The sequence below is a fragment of the Tachypleus tridentatus genome, chromosome 4, assembly GCF_004210375.1.
Source record: "Tachypleus tridentatus isolate NWPU-2018 chromosome 4, ASM421037v1, whole genome shotgun sequence".
NCBI classification, from domain to species: Eukaryota; Metazoa; Arthropoda; class Merostomata; order Xiphosura; family Limulidae; genus Tachypleus; species Tachypleus tridentatus.
In genome coordinates, this window is record NC_134828.1 from 9,495,193 (window position 1) to 9,514,759 (window position 19,567).

Sequence of the window (19,567 nt, forward strand, 5' to 3'; positions counted from 1 at the left end):
TATCAGCATGCTACGTTAACCAACGTCTGTAACATAAACTAGGGGTCGGTGTTATCATAGTGACTCACAAAACTTACCAAATTGACTAGTCTACTCTATAACATAAACTGGGGATCAGTGTTATAATAGTGACTCACAAAACTTACCAAATTGACTAGTCTAATCTATAACATAAACTGGGGATCAGTGTTATAATAGTGACTCACAAGACTTACCAAATTGACTAGTCTACTCTATAACATAAACTGGGGATCAGTGTTATAATAGTGACTCACAAAACTTACCAAATTGACTAGTCTAATCTATAACATGAATTGGGGATCGGTGTTATCATAGTGACTTCTCCAGAATTTAGTAGCCATGAGAAAAGAAAACACTAATAAAATGCATACATCTGCAGCTAAGACTAGTGATGATATAGTACTGACTAGCATCTACTATTTACAGCTAAGACTAGTGATGTTATAGTACTGACTAGTATCTACTCTTCACAGCTAAGACTAGTGATGATATAGTACTGACTAGCATCTACTATTTACAGCTAAGACTTGTGATGATATAGTACTGACTAGCATCTACTCTTCACAGCTAAGACTAGTGATGATATAGTACTGACTAGTACCTACTCTTCACAGCTAAGACTAGTGACGTTATAGTACTGACTAGTATCTACTCTTCACAGCTAAGACTAGTGATGTTATAGTACTGACTAGTATCTACTCTTCACAGCTAAGACTTGTGATGTTATAGTACTGACTAGTATCTACTCTTCACAGCTAAGACTAGTGATGTTATAGTACTGACTAGTATCTACTCTTTACAGCTAAGACTTGTGATGTTATAGTACTGACTAGTATCTACTCTTTACAGCTAAGACTTGTGATGTTATAGTACTGACTAGTATCTATCTTCACAGCTAAGACTTGTGATGTTATAGTACTGACTAGTATCTATTCTTCACAGCTAAGACTTGTGATGTTATAGTAATGACTATCATCTACTCTTCAGTCTGAAAAAGTTTTATATATCAGAGAAATCAAATAATATTAAAATAAACGGAACATAATATTACGTGTTACTTATTACCTGTAATCTATACTACTTTAGTATCAATCAATAATTAAACTAGATGTTCTACTAGTGTTAACAATAAAAACAAAAACTCGTAATGTAACTTAGGACCTTTAGTAAATAAATGATTATTTTGTTCTTCAGAAACGTCCTAGAGTCTGTATTATAATATTGGAACTCTTATTAATATACGTGAAATACTTCAGAAACGTCCTAGTGTCTGTATTATAATATTGGAACTCTTATTAATATACGTGAAATACTTCAGAAACGTCCTAGTGTCTGTATCATAAGATTGGAACTCTTTTTAATATACGTGAAATACTTCAGAAACGTCCTAGTGTCTGTATTATAAGATTGGAACTCTTATTAATATACGTGAAATACTTCAGAAACGTCCTAGTGTCTGTATTATAAGATTGGAACTCTTATTAATATACGTGAAATACTTCAGAAACATAACTTGCTCGATAACATTTTTTTCGTTTTGGATTTTAAAGTTTAAATTTCTAATTTTGAAGTCCAGAAACTGCAAAGAAAAAAGGGATTTTGTTACTTAAATGTTCTCAGATCTGAACAAGTGCAACTGAATTGGCCAAATTTGGAACCAGTTTTCAGTTAGATCATTAATATTGAATTAACCTTTATGGGAGTAATTGTTTCGTTTTCACTTTAAAGATAACACCGAAGAATCAAAATTAATTGTATGTTTGTTTTTCTTAGAACATTCGTAACGAACACCATACGCATTTCTAGTTCTTAAGAATAAACACAGTCGAAGCTGTTATGATTCATACATGCTTATTAAAACTTCATAATATATCAATATCTGCCGTGCTCAGTGCCAGTGAGACCACTCGCCTCATACCAGAACTCATAAGGCTGGCTGATATACGACAGATATAGTAATTGTTGAGACGTTAACCATATTGTCAACTGTATGAACAACAACCGTTATAATGTGCACTAATGTTAAGTGAACTATATTTATTTTGAAATATACTTAAGTAAATTACCAATGAGAATTAGGGTAATGATTGATAATTCACTTTCATTTGTATTTTTTAACATTTATTTATCTAATATTATTATAGTTGCTTAAATTAAGTTCACTTTAATTAGAAAGGACTGGTAAGCTAGCAAGCTGGTCTTAATGTATTAATTCACCGCAACTCGCAACCATGTTCCACATCTTAATGTATTTATTCACCTCAACCACGTTCCACATCTTAATGTATTTATTCATCTCAACCTGCATCCATGTTCCATTCTTAATGTATTTATTCACCTCAACAAGCAACCACGTTCCACATCTTAATGTATTTATTCACCTCAACCACGTTCCACATCTTAATGTATTTATTCACCTCAACCTGCATCCATGTTCCATTCTTAATGTATTTATTCACATCAACCAGCAACCACGTTCCACATCTTAATGTATTTATCCTCCTCAGCCAGCAACCACGTTCCACATCTTAATGTATTTATTCATCTCAACCTGCATCCGTGTTCCACATCTTAATGCATTTATTCACCTCACCCCGCATCCACGTTCCACATCTTAATGTATTTATTCATCTCAACCCGCATCCATGTTCCACATCTTAATGTATTTATTCACCTCAACCCGCATCCATGTTTCACATCTTAATGCATTTATTCATCTCAACCAGCAACCACGTTCCACATCTTAATGTATTTATTCACCTCAACCTGCATCCATGTTCCATTCTTAATGTATTTATTCACATCAGCCAGCAACCACGTTCCACATCTTAATGTATTTATTCACCTCAACCTGCATCCATGTTCCATTCTTAATGTATTTATTCACATCAGCCAGCAACCACGTTCCACATCTTAATGTATTTATTCACCTCACCCCGCATCCATGTTCCACATCTTAATGTATTTATTCACCTCAACCTGCATCCATGTTCCACATCTTAATGTATTTATTCACTTCAACCTACATCCATGTTCCACATCTTAATGTATTTATTCACCTCAACCTCAGGTGTGTTAACGGTTCACACGTGATTTTCTTTTACAGGAGATGATTAACAAATTCCAGACTTGTTTACATATCGTCCAATACTGTCCACATATTACACCATATCGAATAACTTTGTTTTACTACCCGTTACAATACTCAGCGCTTAAAAATGGTTTGGCTTGTTTTGAATTTCGTGCAAAGCTACAAGAGGGCTACCTGCGCTAATCGTCCCTAATTTAGCAGTGTAAGACTAGAGGGTACGCAGCTAGTCATCACCACCCATCGCCAACTCTTGGGCTACTCGTTTACCAACAAATAGTAGGATTGACCGTCACATTATAACTCCATCACGGCTGAGAGAGTGAGCACGTTTGGTGTGGCGGAGATTCAAACCCGCGACCCTCAGATTACGAGTCCAGTGCCTTAACCACCTGGCCATGCCGGGGCCCGTTTGTGTTTAGCAGTAAGTCGAAGCAACGAATAAAATATCGTTAACAGTTAATAATGTTTCCAAAACAGCTTAAAACATATTATTTTCAAACCGTGCTTACCGGTAAAATTCGTGTAAACGTTTCATCTCTTGCTGCACATGCTCCGTTAGGTCATAAGATTGGAGATTAATTCCACAAATAGGACAGTACGGTTGACCATCTGTAAACGACCTCCTTGTCGTGGCTGGTGGAAACGTATCAGTTTGTTTATGTGGATAAGCCAATAATTCTAATTTTACATTCAAAAAACAAATAAATTTAACAAAACAATAAAAGAGATTAATACATTAAAAAAGCGCCCCCTGCGAGTTATTGAAAGTTTTATGGTCTTACAACACTAAAATCTGGGGCATAAAACCTATTGTGTAACTCGTGAATATCTTGAAGTGACTGGTTTATCAACTGCATGGTTCACTTTTATTTTCGTACCTTTAAATATACTTACAAACTTATGTTATCATTGTTTTAAACGTGTGTTTGTAGAATTCCTCTTAAGAAACAATAAAATTGGCTGTTAAACCTATTAATAGTTACTGAAAAACATGAAGTTCGATTCTTTACTGTCCTCGTGGAACAGTATAGGTCTTTGACCAATAATAAGGACAACTAGGTGAGTTGATAGACATCGGGAAACAAACAAGATGTTTGTTGTTTTTACTTGTCCCAAAACTTTAGATCCACAGCAATTACGCTATATAATAAAATATTTACCTTTTCTTGTTCCTGGACAGAAAGTGTTATTTCCCAATTGCTTATGCCTAAAGTAAATGGAGAAAACCTATTTTTTTCTTCAAACTTGGCTTTTGTGACCTGAGAGTGTATAACGAAAACATGATGGGAGACTATATTTGGGGGCTGACACGTGAAAGTGATTTACATTACAGTCGCAAATCTTGAAAAACTACTCACTTCTAAACATTTTTGTATAACTTTAGTATAAATACATGTAAATCTTGAGTCATATGTTATTTATTCAGAGCTTATGTAAATGAAAATTTGCCCGTTTTTACACAGAAAATAGGTTAATTTCTAAATTTCATTATCCAGGTCACAAAAGCAAAGTTTGAAGGGAATAATTGCCATTTTCTGTACTTTTATAGCATAAGCAGTTAAGAAATAACACATACTATCCAGGAAGAAAATTTGTGTTATATAGTGTTATCAGTTATTTCTTAAGGCTTACATCAAGAAGGTTTTATAAAAGTAAAGGAATGAAGGACGGTTTTCTTCAATCAGTTTGGCTTGTTTGTAATTTCACACAAAGCTACACGAGGGCTATCTGTGCTAACCGTCCCTAATTTAGCAGTGTAAGACTAGAGGGAAGACAGGTAGACATCACCACCCACCGCCAACTCTTTTACCAACGAATAGTGGGATTGACCGTCACATTATAATGCCCCCATGATTGAAAGGGCAAGGATGTTTGGTGTGACGGGAATTCGAACCCGCGACCCTCAGAATACGATTGGAGAGCTTTAGCCACCTGGCCATGCGGGGCCTGTTTTCAATCAGACAACTTACCAGCTATTTACTACACATTTTGTTTGTGTTTATGAACTACATTATTGGAATATCCATTAAATCAGATCTTATTACCTGTCAGTGGCTCATAAGCGACTCAAAACTATTCACTGACTAAGATAGCTTACGCTTAACGTCTTCTACTTTTGGCACAGAAACATTCAAGACATTTTCAGTTTTACTTCCTTAGTATTACCTTACAAGTGACTCCAAATCCTTAGTATTACCTTACAAGTAGCTCCAGATTCTTAGTATTACCTTACAAGTGACTCCCGATTCTTAGTATTACCTTACAAGTGACTCCAGATCCTTAGTATTACCTTACAAGTGACTCCAGATCCTTAGTATTACCTTACAAGTGACTCCAGATTCTTATTATTACCTTACACGTGACTCCAGATTCTTAATATTACCTTACAAGTGACTCCAGATTCTTTAAAATTCGAGCCCTAACTTGTATGTTATTTCTCAGGGCTAATATAGTTATAATATTTAAATTTACGTATTTCTCACACTGAATCAGACAAACTTAATGGCAGTTGGCAGTATTAAAGAAATTCCAGTAAACTGAATCAGACAACCTTAATGGCAGTAATAAAGTGTTTCTTTTAAACTGAATCAGACAAACTTAATGACAGTAATAAAGTGTTTCTCTTAAACTGAATCAGACAACCTTAATGACAGTAATAAAGTGTTTCTCTTAAACTGAATCAGACAAACTTAATGACAGTAATAAAGTGTTTCTCTTAAACTGAATCAGACAAACTTAATGACAATAATAAAGTGTTTCTCTTAAACTGAATCAGACAACTTTAATGACAGTAATAAAGTGTTTCTCTTAAACTGAATCAGACAAACTTAATGACAATAATAAAGTGTTTCTCTTAAACTGAATCAGACAACCTTAATGACAGTAATAAAGTGTTTCTCTTAAACTGAATCAGACAACCTTAATGACAGTAATAAAGTGTTTCTCTTAAACTGAATCAGACAAACTTAATGACAGTAATAAAGTGTTTCTCTTAAACTGAATCAGACAACCTTAATGACAGTAATAAAGTGTTTCTCTTAAACTGAATCAGACAAACTTAATGACAGTAATAAAGTGTTTCTCTTAAACTGAATCAGACAACCTTAATGACAGTAATAATGTGTTTCTCTTAAACTGAATCAGACAAACTTATTGACAATAATAAAGTGTTTCTCTTAAACTGAATCAGACAACCTTAATGACAGTAATAAAGTGTTTCTCTTAAACTGAATCAGACAAACTTAATGATAGTAATAAAGTGTTTCTCTTAAACTGAATCAGACAAACTTAATGGCAGTAATAAAGTGTTTCTCTTAAACTGAATCATACAAACTTAATGATAGTAATAAATAAATTCTAGTAAACTGAAGTAGACAAACGTAATGGCAATAAGAACAGAATTTGTTATTTATAAATTGGCCATTAACATAAATTATAATGATGTGTGTGTGTATTTTTTTCGTAAAACAAAGCCACAAAGCGCTATCTGATGTGTCCAGCGAGAGAATTGAACACCTGATTTTAGCGTTGTAAAACCAAAGACTGTTCTAGTGGGAGACGATTATAAGGATATTTCGTTATCATGAAATATTGAATTTTAAGATAATTAAAATGATTCTTAACCCCCGTTAAAAAAAAAGTCTTAACTTTACGAACTGACCATTGATCGTATTATCTTAAAATAATAATAACTTGTCCGAAATCTAAATTAAAATCTTTTAACAGAGAACTGAGGTGAACAAAAACATAAGACATCACAAACACAGATTCACAAAAAATCATTAAATATTTCACAAAATAAGAATCGAAACAACTCACGTGCGAATTCGTTGTCGTCTTTGACTTTCACAGAAGAAAGTTCAAGGTCACTTCCAGGACTCAAAGATTTGTTAGAGTGAACTCTTCCGACTGCTTCCGGAGACCTTAAATCCAACCCTTTTTGAGGAGTAATAGTTGAATTGGTAGGGCGAAGATGGCATCGAGGCCATTGTGGCATTGCAGTGGAATTAGTAGGATGACATCGAGGCCAGTGAAAGATTTTCGTTTCTTTTGTCGTCGACCCATTCATACTTCCATCCTTTATTTCTAAGTTTGTTGATGAACTAGTCAAGTTTGTCTTTACAGAATTAACTGGATAAAAAGCTCCACCTGTCGTCGAATTCAACAGCGCCATCTGACGGCTAAGGTCGTAGTGCGGAAGACCGGCGGATAAGGTGGCTGACGAAGCGTGAGAAGCTAGAAACGAATAGGCATGAGGCTGGTTGTAAAACAAAGCAAAAGGAAAGCATGGTGGTCTGCCGAAAGTTGAAGAAAACACATTCGAGAGAGTCTGTTGTTCCATAGTCCCCGCTGTGCGAAGTAAGGGGCTGACCAGATAAGGGGATGTCCTGTCCGCAACGTGAAAGTTACCGCTGGAGAACTGTTTATCAAGCTGGCCAATCTTCTGTAAAAGTTGGATAAAGGTTCATAATAGAGAGTCAGTTAAAATAGAAATGGTTAACGTATTCTCTGCTCTGAAGTGTTTATTAACCAAATCATTGCAAAGTAGACGACTAAAAAAAAAAGAGATTTTGCCTGAAGTTACCATCTAACTGGACAGTTTGACCAAGACTGAAGAATCGCAAAAGAAATTGGAAAACGAGACACTACTTCAGTAAAAGGAAACAAGCTACATTACCTTTGGTGTCCATTCCTTATTTGACTCTTAGGTGACTTGAAATAAACGCTCAGGAACCGTCCAATCCAATACTTTTAGCTTAAGATTAAACACGGTGTTAAATATGAACAGACACGATTAGCACCGAGAAAGATGTGATTTATTTTTAAACAGTAGATCAGAAATTACTTTACTTATTAATTCAATGCCTACAACAATTTTAAAATGTCTCGTGCCACGTGTTTTGAGCTGTCAATATACATGCGGTCATAACTTTAAAAGCTTTGCAAAAATCATATCTACTACCCAACAGTATGAATATTTTAAAATGTTAACTTCCTGAAACCTATTTTATAACCGCTCGACAAAAAACACTGACACCTACCAGCCGCCTTACTCAGCGACTTTTATGAATAGTGGGCTTGGCCAGACATAGTCAGGTGAGTTAAGGCGTTCGACTCGTAATCCGAGGGTTATGAGTCGAAAATCTGTCACACCAAACATGCTCGCTCTTACAGCCGTGGGGACATAATATTGTGACTATCAATCCTACTTACTATTCGTTGGTAAAAGAGTAGCCCAAGAGTTGGCGGTGGATAGTGATGACTATCTGCTTTCCCTCTAGTCTTACACTGCAAAATTAGGGACGGCTAGCGCAGATAGCCCTCGTGTAGCTTTGCGCAAAATTAAAAAAAAAATAGTGAACTTAATATAATGAAAACATTTACATTTGTAGTCTTTTAGGGTTAGATAAATATCAACTAATCTCTGCAGAAATAAAACAAACAACTTTATTGTTTGTTTTAAAACATTATTTAAGGTTCCTTGACGGCTGGCTATTTTCAAAAGTTGCTCTGACCAGACTCGTAACTGTTCAGTTTTATTTTAATGTATTAAGATATTAACAATTATACGTGCCATGCTTTTTACATGAGATTTTTAACCTAAAAAACATTCAAAGTCGTTGTAATTGATACACACAAACAAAATTAAATAAAAGGAAAATCGAAAACACATGTGTATAAGTTAGTCGAAATAAAGAGTATTTTTTGATTATTTTAAAACATACGAAACATAACAACTCACACGTATCTACATTTATATTTAAAATATTACTTATACTGACTGACGTATCACAAAGAAACCAATACAGTTTCACGGAGATAATTAGTAACATGTTGCCTTTACTTTCGAAATACACGCAAACTTGAAAAGTACACACAAACATTTGAACTTTTTAAAGAGTGAATATACAGTTACATGGAACGAGCTATTTGATGACAGCATAAGGTTGTATTTTTTTTACGCTTTATTATTTAACTGGCGAGACCAATGGACAGGTTTTGTTATTATCTGTAAAAGAAATTACTCAATCCCATTAAATATGCAAACCGTATATTACTTTTTGTCGTCTAATGTACTTTTTAATCTTTTCCTTATAACAAAAGCCGTAACAAACACTTCATAAGAAAATGAAATTCAAACCAATATCTTCTCTGTGCACAGCTCTGGAGAAACTGGATATCACTGGAGTCTCTCGTGTAATATCGTGTTTCGAATGGAAAATACTTTAATACGTTCCGTTTTCACAAACAGTGTTAATTTAAGCCGTATCCTGGAAACTAACCCACTAGGTTTTTAATGATTGTCTTGTTGGTTTATTTAAAACGAATGCCTGGAGGAAAGGTTTATAATTCAATAATAACTTGAAACTAAAAACTTATTCGAAGCAACATTAGTGACATCTAGACAATAAGTAACACAAATAAAAAGTAAAACCGAAACTACAATGAACGCAAATGAAGATACCAATTATTTTACTAAACTCAAAAAATAAACTTGGGTCATAATATTTCCAAAAAAGAGAAAATGAAAATAAAAAACACAACAAACATGTTTTTATATGTGTGTGTTTTTTTATAGCAACACCGCGTCGAGCTATCTGCTAAGTCCACTGACGGGAATCCAACCCTTGATTTTAAAACATGTTCTCAACAGTGCAGAATGTTACTTTACATAAATGAAACGTAGAAATATTAAAAAAGATAAATAAATTTATATTTTCCTTCCACTGACCAGAAGAATGTGCCCAGTAGTCAATCAAAGAGTCCAAGGTTCGTGTCCTGTTGCTGCAAACTCCCTACTATTCATACATGGTGTTGTATTCTAAACCTACATACCTTCTTCAGTTATTCATACATGGTGTTGTATTCTAAATCTACATACCTTCAGTTATTCATACATGGTGTTGTATTCTAAATCTATATACCTTCTTCAGTTATTCATACATGGTGTTGTATTCTAAATCTATATACCTTCTTCAGTTATTCATACATGGTGTTGTATTCTAAATATACATACCTTCTTCAGTTATTCATACATGGTGTTGTATTGTAAATCTACATACCTTCTCCAGTTATTCACACACGGTGTTGTATTGTAAATCTACATACCTTCTTCAGTTATTCATACATGGTGTTGTATTCTAAATCTACATACCTTCTTCAGTTATTCATACATGGTGTTGTATTCTAAATCTATATACCTTCTTCAGTTATTCATACATGGTGTTGTATTCTAAATCTACATACCTTCTTCAGTTATTCATACATAGTGTTGCATTCTAAATCTACATACCTTCTTCAGTTATTCATACATGGTGTTGTATTCTAAATCTACATACCTTCTTCAGTTATTCATACATGGTGTTGTATTCTAAATCTACATACCTTCTCCAGTTATTCACACACGGTGTCATATTGTAAATCTACATACCTTCTCCAGTTATTCACACACAGTGTTGTATTGTAAATCCACATACCTTCTCCAGTTATTCACACACGGTGTTATATTGTAAATCTACATACCTTCTCCAGTTATTCACACACGGTGTTGTATTGTAAATATACATACCTTCTCCAGTTATTCACACACGGTGTTGTATTGTAAATCTACATACCTTCTCCAGTTATTTACACACGGTGTTGTATTGTAAATCTACATACCTTCTCCAGTTATTCACACACGGTGTTGTATTGTAAATCTACATACTTTCTCCAGTTATTCACACACGGTGTTGTATTGTAAATCTACAGAGCTTGTACATTGTGTGTCCTTTGCCGAGATGATAAATCAATATTTTACCCTAAAGATTTACAACTTCGCAAACATTTGTGACAGAACAAGTAATTTACACTCGAAGAAAAGTTCATACAACACGTGGTGTTGTTGCAATATTTTAAAATTGTTGAATCAAATTAACAGTTTATTAATATTTCTGAAAACCAACGAATTTCGCAAAAAACATGAAAGAAAGAAGCAAATAATCTTAAGCCTATTCTATTAATTAATAAGTTTGTTATTACTTATTGTTACTTTTTATTCCATAAACTATACAGAGTAGCAACATGAAAATAGGCATACTAGTGACGTAAACGAAACAAATAATAATCACTTACAGCATAATATGTGTAACGCCTGTTAAAATTGCTTGTAGCCCGCTTAAGACCTGTAAACAGACTTTATAATGTATCAAGAACCTGTTAACAGGATTTAGTTCAGTAATCATGAACAATGACAAAATAATGCATGTAAAATCAGCTAACAAAGTATATAATGTATGTAAAACCTGTTAACAGAGTTCATAATGATGTAAACCTATGAACAGAGTTTATAATGATGTCAAACCTGTTAACTGAGTTTATAATGATGTAAAACCTGTTAACTGAGTTTATAATGATGTAAAACCTGTTAACAGAGTTTATAATGACGTAAAACCTGTTAACAGAGTTTATAATGATGTAAAACCTATGAACAGAATTTAGTTCAAAACCCATATACAATAACCATATAATACATGTCTAACCTGCTAACGGAGTTTCTAATCTATGTAAAAGCTGTTAACAGTATTTACTTGAATAATCATCAACAACGACAATATGATAAATGTAAAACCTGGTAACAGGATTTATAATGTATGTAAAACATATTAACAGGATTTATTTGAATAATCACCAACAATGGCAATATAATACATGTAAAACCTCTTAACAATGTTTATAATATGTGTAAAACCTGTTAACAATGTTAATGATGTGTGTAAAACCTGTTGACAATGTTTGTAATGTGTATAAAACCTGTTAACAATGTTAATAATATGTGTAAAACCTGTTAATAATGTTTATAATGTGTATAAAACCTGTTAACAATGTTAATGATGTGTGTAAAACCTGTTAACAATGTTTGTAATGTGTATAAAACCTGTTAACAATGTTTATAATATGTGTAAAACATGTTAACAATGTTAATAATGTGTGTAAAACCTGTTAACAATGTTTATAATGTGTGTAAAACCTGTTAACAATGTTATAAATGTGTGTAAAACTTGTTAACAATGTTACTAATGTGTGTAAAACCTGTTAACAATGTTTATAATGTGTGTAAAACCTGTTAACAATGTTTATAATGTGTGTAAAACCTGTTAACTGGATGTATTTTAATAATCATCAACAATGACAATATCATACATTTAACACCTGTTAATAAAGCTTATAATACACGTAAAACCTGTTAACAGGATTTAGTTAAATAAAAAAAACAACAATGAGAATATAATACATATAAAACCTGTTCAACAAGTTGATAATACATGTAAAACCTGTTAACAGGATTTAGTTGAATCACATCAACAGTGACAATATAATGCAGGTAAACCAAACCTTCTTAACAGAGTTTATAAAGTATGTAAAACCTGTTAACAAAGCTTAGTTCAATAATCGTTAACAATGACAATATAATGCATGTAAAGCCTGGTAACCGAGGTTATAATATGTGTAATCTCGTTAGCAGGATTTAGTTGAACAGCCATTAGCAATGACAATATAATGCAGGTAAAGCCTGTTAAGAGAGTTAATATTATGTGTAAAACTGGTTATAACAGTATAGCAGCAATACCATCAAGGACAGTACAATCTGTGTTTAAGTCTATTAAGACAATTGAAGGAATAATGAACAGTGTTACTGTAAGAAGCTAAGAACTGTTAACAGAATTTTACCAAATAACCAACAGTCAAGGAAACTAGAACCTGGGTACAACCTGTTAGAGTGTTTAGGCTGAATAACCATCAATAACACCTATAAAAAAATATCTTAACAGAGTTTATAGACCATGTAAAAACAAGGTATGAGAGTTTATAAACTGTGTGAAAACATGGTAATAGAGTTTATAAACTGTGTGAAAACAAGGTATGAGAGTTTATAAACTGTGTAAAAACATGGTAACAGAGTTTATAAACTGTATAAAAACATGGTATGAGAGTTTATAAACTGTGTAAAAACATGGTAACAGAGTTTGTAAACTGTGTAAAAACAAGGTATGAGAGTTTATAAACTGTGTAAAAACAAGGTATGAGAGTTTATAAACTGTGTAAAAACAAGATATGAGAGTTTATAAACTGTGTAAAAACATGGTAACAGAGTTTGTAAACTGTGTAAAAACAAGGTATGAGAGTTTATAAACTGTGTAAAAACAAGGTATGAGAGTTTATAAACTGTGTAAAAACAAGGTATGAGAGTTTGTAAACTGTGTAAAAACAAGGTATGAGAGTTTATAAACTGTGTAAAAACAAGGTAACAGAGTTTATAAACTGTGCAAAAACAAGGTATGAGAGTTTGTAAACTGTGTAAAAACAAGGTATGAGAGTTTATAAACTGTGTAAAAACAAGGTATGAGAGTTTATAAACTGTGTAAAAACATGGTATGAGAGTTTATAAACTGTGTAAAACATGGTAACAGAGTTTGTAAACTGTGTAAAAACAAGGTATGAGAGTTTGTAAACTGTGTAAAAACAAGGTATGAGAGTTTGTAAACTGTGTAAAAACAAGGTATGAGAGTTTGTAAACTGTGTAAAAACAAGATATGAAAGTTTATAAACTGTGTAAAAACAAGGTATGAGTTTATAAACTGTGTAAAAACATGATAACAGAGTTTATAAACTGTGTAAAAACAAGGTATGAGTTTATAAACTGTGTAAAAACATGATAACAGAGTTTATAAACTGTGTAAAAACAAGGTATGAGTTTATAAACTGTGTAAAAACATGATAACAGAGTTTATAAACTGTGTAAAAACAAGGTATGAGAGTTTATAAACTGTGTAAAAACAAGGTATGAGAGTTTATAAACTGTGTAAAAACAAGGTATGAGAGTTTGTAAACTGTGTAAAAACAAGGTATGAGAGTTTATAAACTGTGTAAAAACAAGGTATGAGAGTTTATAAACTGTGTAAAAACAAGGTATGAGAGTTTATAAACTGTGTAAAAACAAGGTATGAGAGTTTATAAACTGTGTAAAAACAAGGTATGAGTTTATAAACTGTATAAAAACATGGTAACAGAGTTTATAAACTGTGTAAAAACAAGATATGAGAGTTTATAAACTGTGTAAAAACATGGTAACAGAGTTTGTAAACTGTGTAAAAACAAGGTATGAGAGTTTATAAACTGTGTAAAAACAAGGTATGAGAGTTTATAAACTGTGTAAAAACATGGTATGAGAGTTTATAAACTGTGTAAAAACATGGTATGAGAGTTTATAAACTGTGTAAAACAAGGTATGAGTTTATAAACTGTGTAAAAAACATGATAACAGAGTTTATAAACTGTGTAAAACAAGGTATGAGTTTATAAACTGTGTAAAAAACATGATAACAGAGTTTATAAACTGTGTAAAAACAAGGTATGAGTTTATAAACTGTGTAAAAACATGATAACAGAGTTTATAAACTGTGTAAAAACAAGGTATGAGAGTTTATAAACTGTGTAAAAACAAGGTATGAGAGTTTATAAACTGTGTAAAAACAAGGTATGAGTTTATAAACTGTGTAAAAACATGGTATGAGAGTTTATAAACTGTGTAAAAACAAGGTATGAGTTTATAAACTGTGTAGAAACATGATAACAGAGTTTATAAACTGTGTAAAAACAAGGTATGAGTTTATAAACTGTGTAAAAACATGATAACAGAGTTTATAAACTGTGTAAAAACAAGGTATGAGTTTATAAACTGTGTAAAAACATGATAACAGAGTTTATAAACTGTGTAAAAACAAGGTATGAGAGTTTATAAACTGTGTAAAAACAAGGTATGAGAGTTTATAAACTGTGTAAAAACATGGTAACAGAGTTTGTAAACTGTGTAAAAACAAGGTATGAGAGTTTATAAACTGTGTAAAAACAAGGTATGAGAGTTTATAAACTGTGTAAAAACATGGTAACAGAGTTTGTAAACTGTGTAAAAACAAGGTATGAGAGTTTATAAACTGTGTAAAAACATGGTAACAGAGTTTGTAAACTGTGTAAAAACAAGGTATGAGTTTATAAACTGTGTAAAAACATGATAACAGAGTTTATAAACTGTGTAAAAACAAGGTAACAGAGTTTGTAAACTGTGTAAAAACATGGTAACAGAGTTTGTAAACTGTGTAAAAACAAGGTATGAGTTTATAAACTGTATAAAAACATGGTAACAGAGTTTATAAACTGTGTAAAAACAAGGTATGAGAGTTTATAAACTGTGTAAAAACATGGTAACAGAGTTTGTAAACTGTGTAAAAACAAGGTATGAGAGTTTATAAACTGTGTAAAAACAAGGTATGAGAGTTTATAAACTGTGTAAAAACATGGTAACAGAGTTTGTAAACTGTGTAAAAACAAGGTATGAGTTTATAAACTGTATAAAAACATGGTAACAGAGTTTATAAACTGTGTAAAAACAAGGTATGAGAGTTTATAAACTGTGTAAAAACATGGTAACAGAGTTTGTAAACTGTGTAAAAAAACAAGGTATGAGAGTTTATAAACTGTGTAAAAACAAGGTATGAGAGTTTATAAACTGTGTAAAAACAAGGTATGAGAGTTTATAAACTGTGTAAAAACATGGTAACAGAGTTTATAAACTGTGTAAAAACATGGTAACAGAGTTTGTAAACTGTGTAAAAACAAGGTATGAGTTTATAAACTGTGTAAAAACATGATAACAGAGTTTATAAACTGTGTAAAAACAAGGTATGAGCTTATAAACTGTGTAAAAACATGATAACAGAGTTTATAAACTGTGTAAAAACAAGGTATGAGAGTTTATAAACTGTGTAAAAACAAGGTATGAGAGTTTGTAAACTGTGTAAAAACATGGTAACAGAGTTTGTAAACTGTGTAAAAACAAGGTATGAGAGTTTATAAACTGTGTAAAAACATGGTAACAGAGTTTGTAAACTGTGTAAAAACAAGGTATGAGAGTTTATAAACTGTGTAAAAACATGGTAACAGAGTTTGTAAACTGTGTAAAAACAAGGTATGAGTTTATAAACTGTGTAAAAACATGATAACAGAGTTTATAAACTGTGTAAAAACAAGGTATGAGCTTATAAACTGTGAAAAAACATGATAACAGAGTTTATAAACTGTGTAAAAACAAGGTATGAGAGTTTATAAACTGTGTAAAAACAAGGTATGAGAGTTTGTAAACTGTGTAAAAACATGATAACAGAGTTTATAAACTGTGTAAAAACAAGGTATGAGAGTTTATAAACTGTGTAAAAACAAGGTATGAGAGTTTATAAACTGTGTAAAAACAAGGTATGAGAGTTTATAAACTGTGTAAAAACATAATAATAGAGTTTTTCCGAAACCGTGGTAGAATCAAAAGGATTACTGCAGAAAGAACAAGAGAGAATTTTTTTAAAGTTTATTTTAATATTAACTTAATATTTTACGCCTTTAACAGCGGTAATAATGATATACCTGTAAGCCAGTGTTCCATTTGAACTATATTAAACTACGTCATGTTCCATCATTTTACAAATACCTAAGAAAATAGTAGAAATCAGAAGACAAGTAAAACATGTTGGTCCTCTTATGAAACTACACTGTAAAATAAATGAACTGAACCATTTGATTGCAGTTAGTCATAGATAAATAGGTTACGTTGACCTATTAAATATCGTATTAAAATTTCTAGTATTTGTTTTACTGACTAATTAGTTGGAACTATAAATACACTGTATGTATATACATTAAACTCACCAAAATGGCATATCATTGGTACATATTTCTATCATTTATTCAGGCTTCTATTAGCATCAGTACCACTTGTACAAAAACAACACAAAAAACACTCACCCGACCCAAGCTGTAGCTACCTGTCACGAGCTGATTGACAGACTCGCCATGGTCGTCCATCTAAATGTTAATGTGACCGGTCTCTTGGCCTGTCGCCTGATAACTCAGCCTGCAGACTGCCGTGACAAACAGGTGTACTAGCGCCCCCGGCGAGCGGTCGTTGTCTGAGTTGTTCACCCTGCCAGGACCCAGCTTAGTGGTGCTTGTTTCCCGTAGTGTTGGCTATCTCTCGGGCTGCCCGTGAGGCGGTCCCTTTAAAGTATCATTACCTCCGACTACTCAAGTAGAACTATCAGCAACGTCACGGCGCGGTTTCCGTCGAGTTGGCCTCACTCGGGTTACTATCTCGAGATGAAAACTCCATCCAGAGAACGAAGAAAAAGTGAGCAAATCCACTTTTGGATAGCCGACGTTCATGCGTGGTCAACGCGCGCGCCCTGTGTTGACGAAACTGCGTGTGTTTAGATCAGCCGTCAAGCGGACCATTGATTGGCGGGTCACACATCCAGGAATCGTGGACAGCAATTGGTCTATCTTGTTAAGCGGGATTTATTACCAACGGCTAATGTCGTTAAGGCCGTATCATCTGACCTCCTGCTGTTGTCACTGGCAGAGTTCCTTTCCCTAAAACCTGAAGTCCATCAAGGTTTACTAGTGCTTATTTTATAACCACGCGCACACGTGTGTGTGATATTCTAATGAAACCATCTCCAGAAGTGATGAGCCTTGTAAATAAACCTGTGTAATTAAATTAAGGTAAAATATCCCACATTATTATACAGGAGACAAAACTTCTAAGTATTTTTAAAGTTTAGTCCTTCTGTCAAAACCTGATTCAGTTCTATCCCATCTATTGATTATTCACAGAAATCAGTGCAACATTAAAGTGTACCATCAGTCAGATTCGTCTGTTAGTTGCACTGTGTTTTGCACATATAACATTTTTAACGATGGCGCTATTGGTCTTAAAAGGATTGAGAATTACGTTTAAGCCTTTCTAACCACATATTTTCATGTACTAAGATAAGCGTGAATAATATATAGTGTTTTTAGTCATCATTTAATCTACAGCACCAATGAGTGTTTTTAGTCATCACCAATGACTCCTGGAAATGCATATCGTGTTAAGTAAAAATGGACACTAATACGAGACGTTGTTTGTTCACCAGAAGACCAGCGGAAAGCTTGATAACTTGTAATGCAAAAATTCGGGATTCGATCTCTTCAGTGGACGCAGCGCACGAAGAAACATGAGGTCATCACTTCAGGTCAAATTATTAAAGAAAAAACATTCTTGTTTGTTTTGAATTTTGCGCAAAGCTACTCGAGGACTATCATCTGCGCTAGTAATCCCTAATTTAGCAGTGTAAGACTAGAGGGAAGGCAGCTATTCAACACCACCCACCGCCAACTCTTGGACTACTCTTTTACCAATGAATTGTAAGTAGGATATTATAACACCCCCACGGCTGAAAGGGCGGGGATGTTTGGTGCGACCGGGATTCGAACCCGCGACCCTCGGATGAAGATTCGAACGCCTTAACACGCTGGGCCCGAAAACGTTCTTAACAAAGTTATAAGTTGAATATATTATCGCTTAACTGAACCTTTAACTTGATATATATAAAAGCTTATACATAAAAGATTTCGAAGTGCAATATACTTACAACTTTTTTATTATATAACTAGCAATTAATTTTTTCTAAAACTTCTAGTTGTTCGATGTTATAGGGCTCCTCGAAAAGGCCAATGATTAATTAGAAAAGCACCCAAAGAATGAATCTTCTGTTTCACAGTGTCTTCAGTTTTCTAGTAATCAATATAAAACATGATATTAAATATTCCTCAATGTAAAATATACACTAAATAATTCCTCATTTTCAAAGAAGTAGGCTCGCGTGCTAAGATTATTCTTCTATTTCAATTTGTCCTCGAATTTCGACCGTTTTTCAATATCCTGGTTGGCTACCATTATAATAAAATTGGTTAGTCAACAGACTGAACTTGGCCTTTAAAATACATTCACTAGAAGATATTTAATTTGTCATTAGGTGTGCTTAAACTCTGCGCTAAATTTAATCAAAATAAATTAATTTTCGAGTTATGTGGTTGAATTTTAATGTGACTTGACCTTTGGCCTAGAGTCAACCATAGTTCAGAAATTGATCGATAGGTGGCCCTAACCTTTGTGTCTAATTCAATCACATTTAGGTCGGCATTTTTCGAGCCACATTTATTTACATATACAGATACAGGGGTGAAAATATGATATCCTTTTCATCGAGTAGGAGTGGTAAAAAAATATCGGGCAAAAAAAAGTCACACGTAAAAAATATCACAGATATTTTGGATTGAGTTAAATTTTCTGAAAAATTACAGGCAAATATTTGGATCGCAAATAGACATGTTTTTTCTCAACTTTAACTAGTTTAAACGTTTTAACTGAATCAAAATAAACGAAATGTATAAAAGAAATTATCATAAATGCACTGACACGTCTCTAAGTCTGATTTTGGATCACTACACATTCTGGTGTTAGAGTTTTTAAAAATTATTTAGGAATATTTTAATCTAGATCTTCATCAGGTATAGTTATATATATGTACAAACTACAGAGTACTT

At 33.0% G+C, this 19,567-nt stretch overlaps 1 protein-coding gene across 1 annotated transcript in view; it reads right to left on the minus strand.

The window, feature by feature from the left end:
* LOC143248540 (E3 ubiquitin-protein ligase RNF220-like) overlaps positions 1 to 17,291 on the minus strand; it is a 39,360-nt gene extending 22,069 nt beyond the window's left edge. Inside the window, exons 1-3 of the mRNA XM_076496970.1 lie at positions 16,946 to 17,291; positions 6,932 to 7,556; positions 3,622 to 3,745 (exon numbers count right to left, since the gene is read on the minus strand). Of these exons, the coding sequence (XP_076353085.1) occupies positions 3,622 to 3,745; positions 6,932 to 7,556; positions 16,946 to 17,005 (809 nt within the window). The 5' untranslated portion in view covers positions 17,006 to 17,291. The remainder of the gene's footprint in view (positions 1 to 3,621; positions 3,746 to 6,931; positions 7,557 to 16,945) is intronic.
* Between the last annotated feature and the right edge of the window lie 2,276 nt (positions 17,292 to 19,567).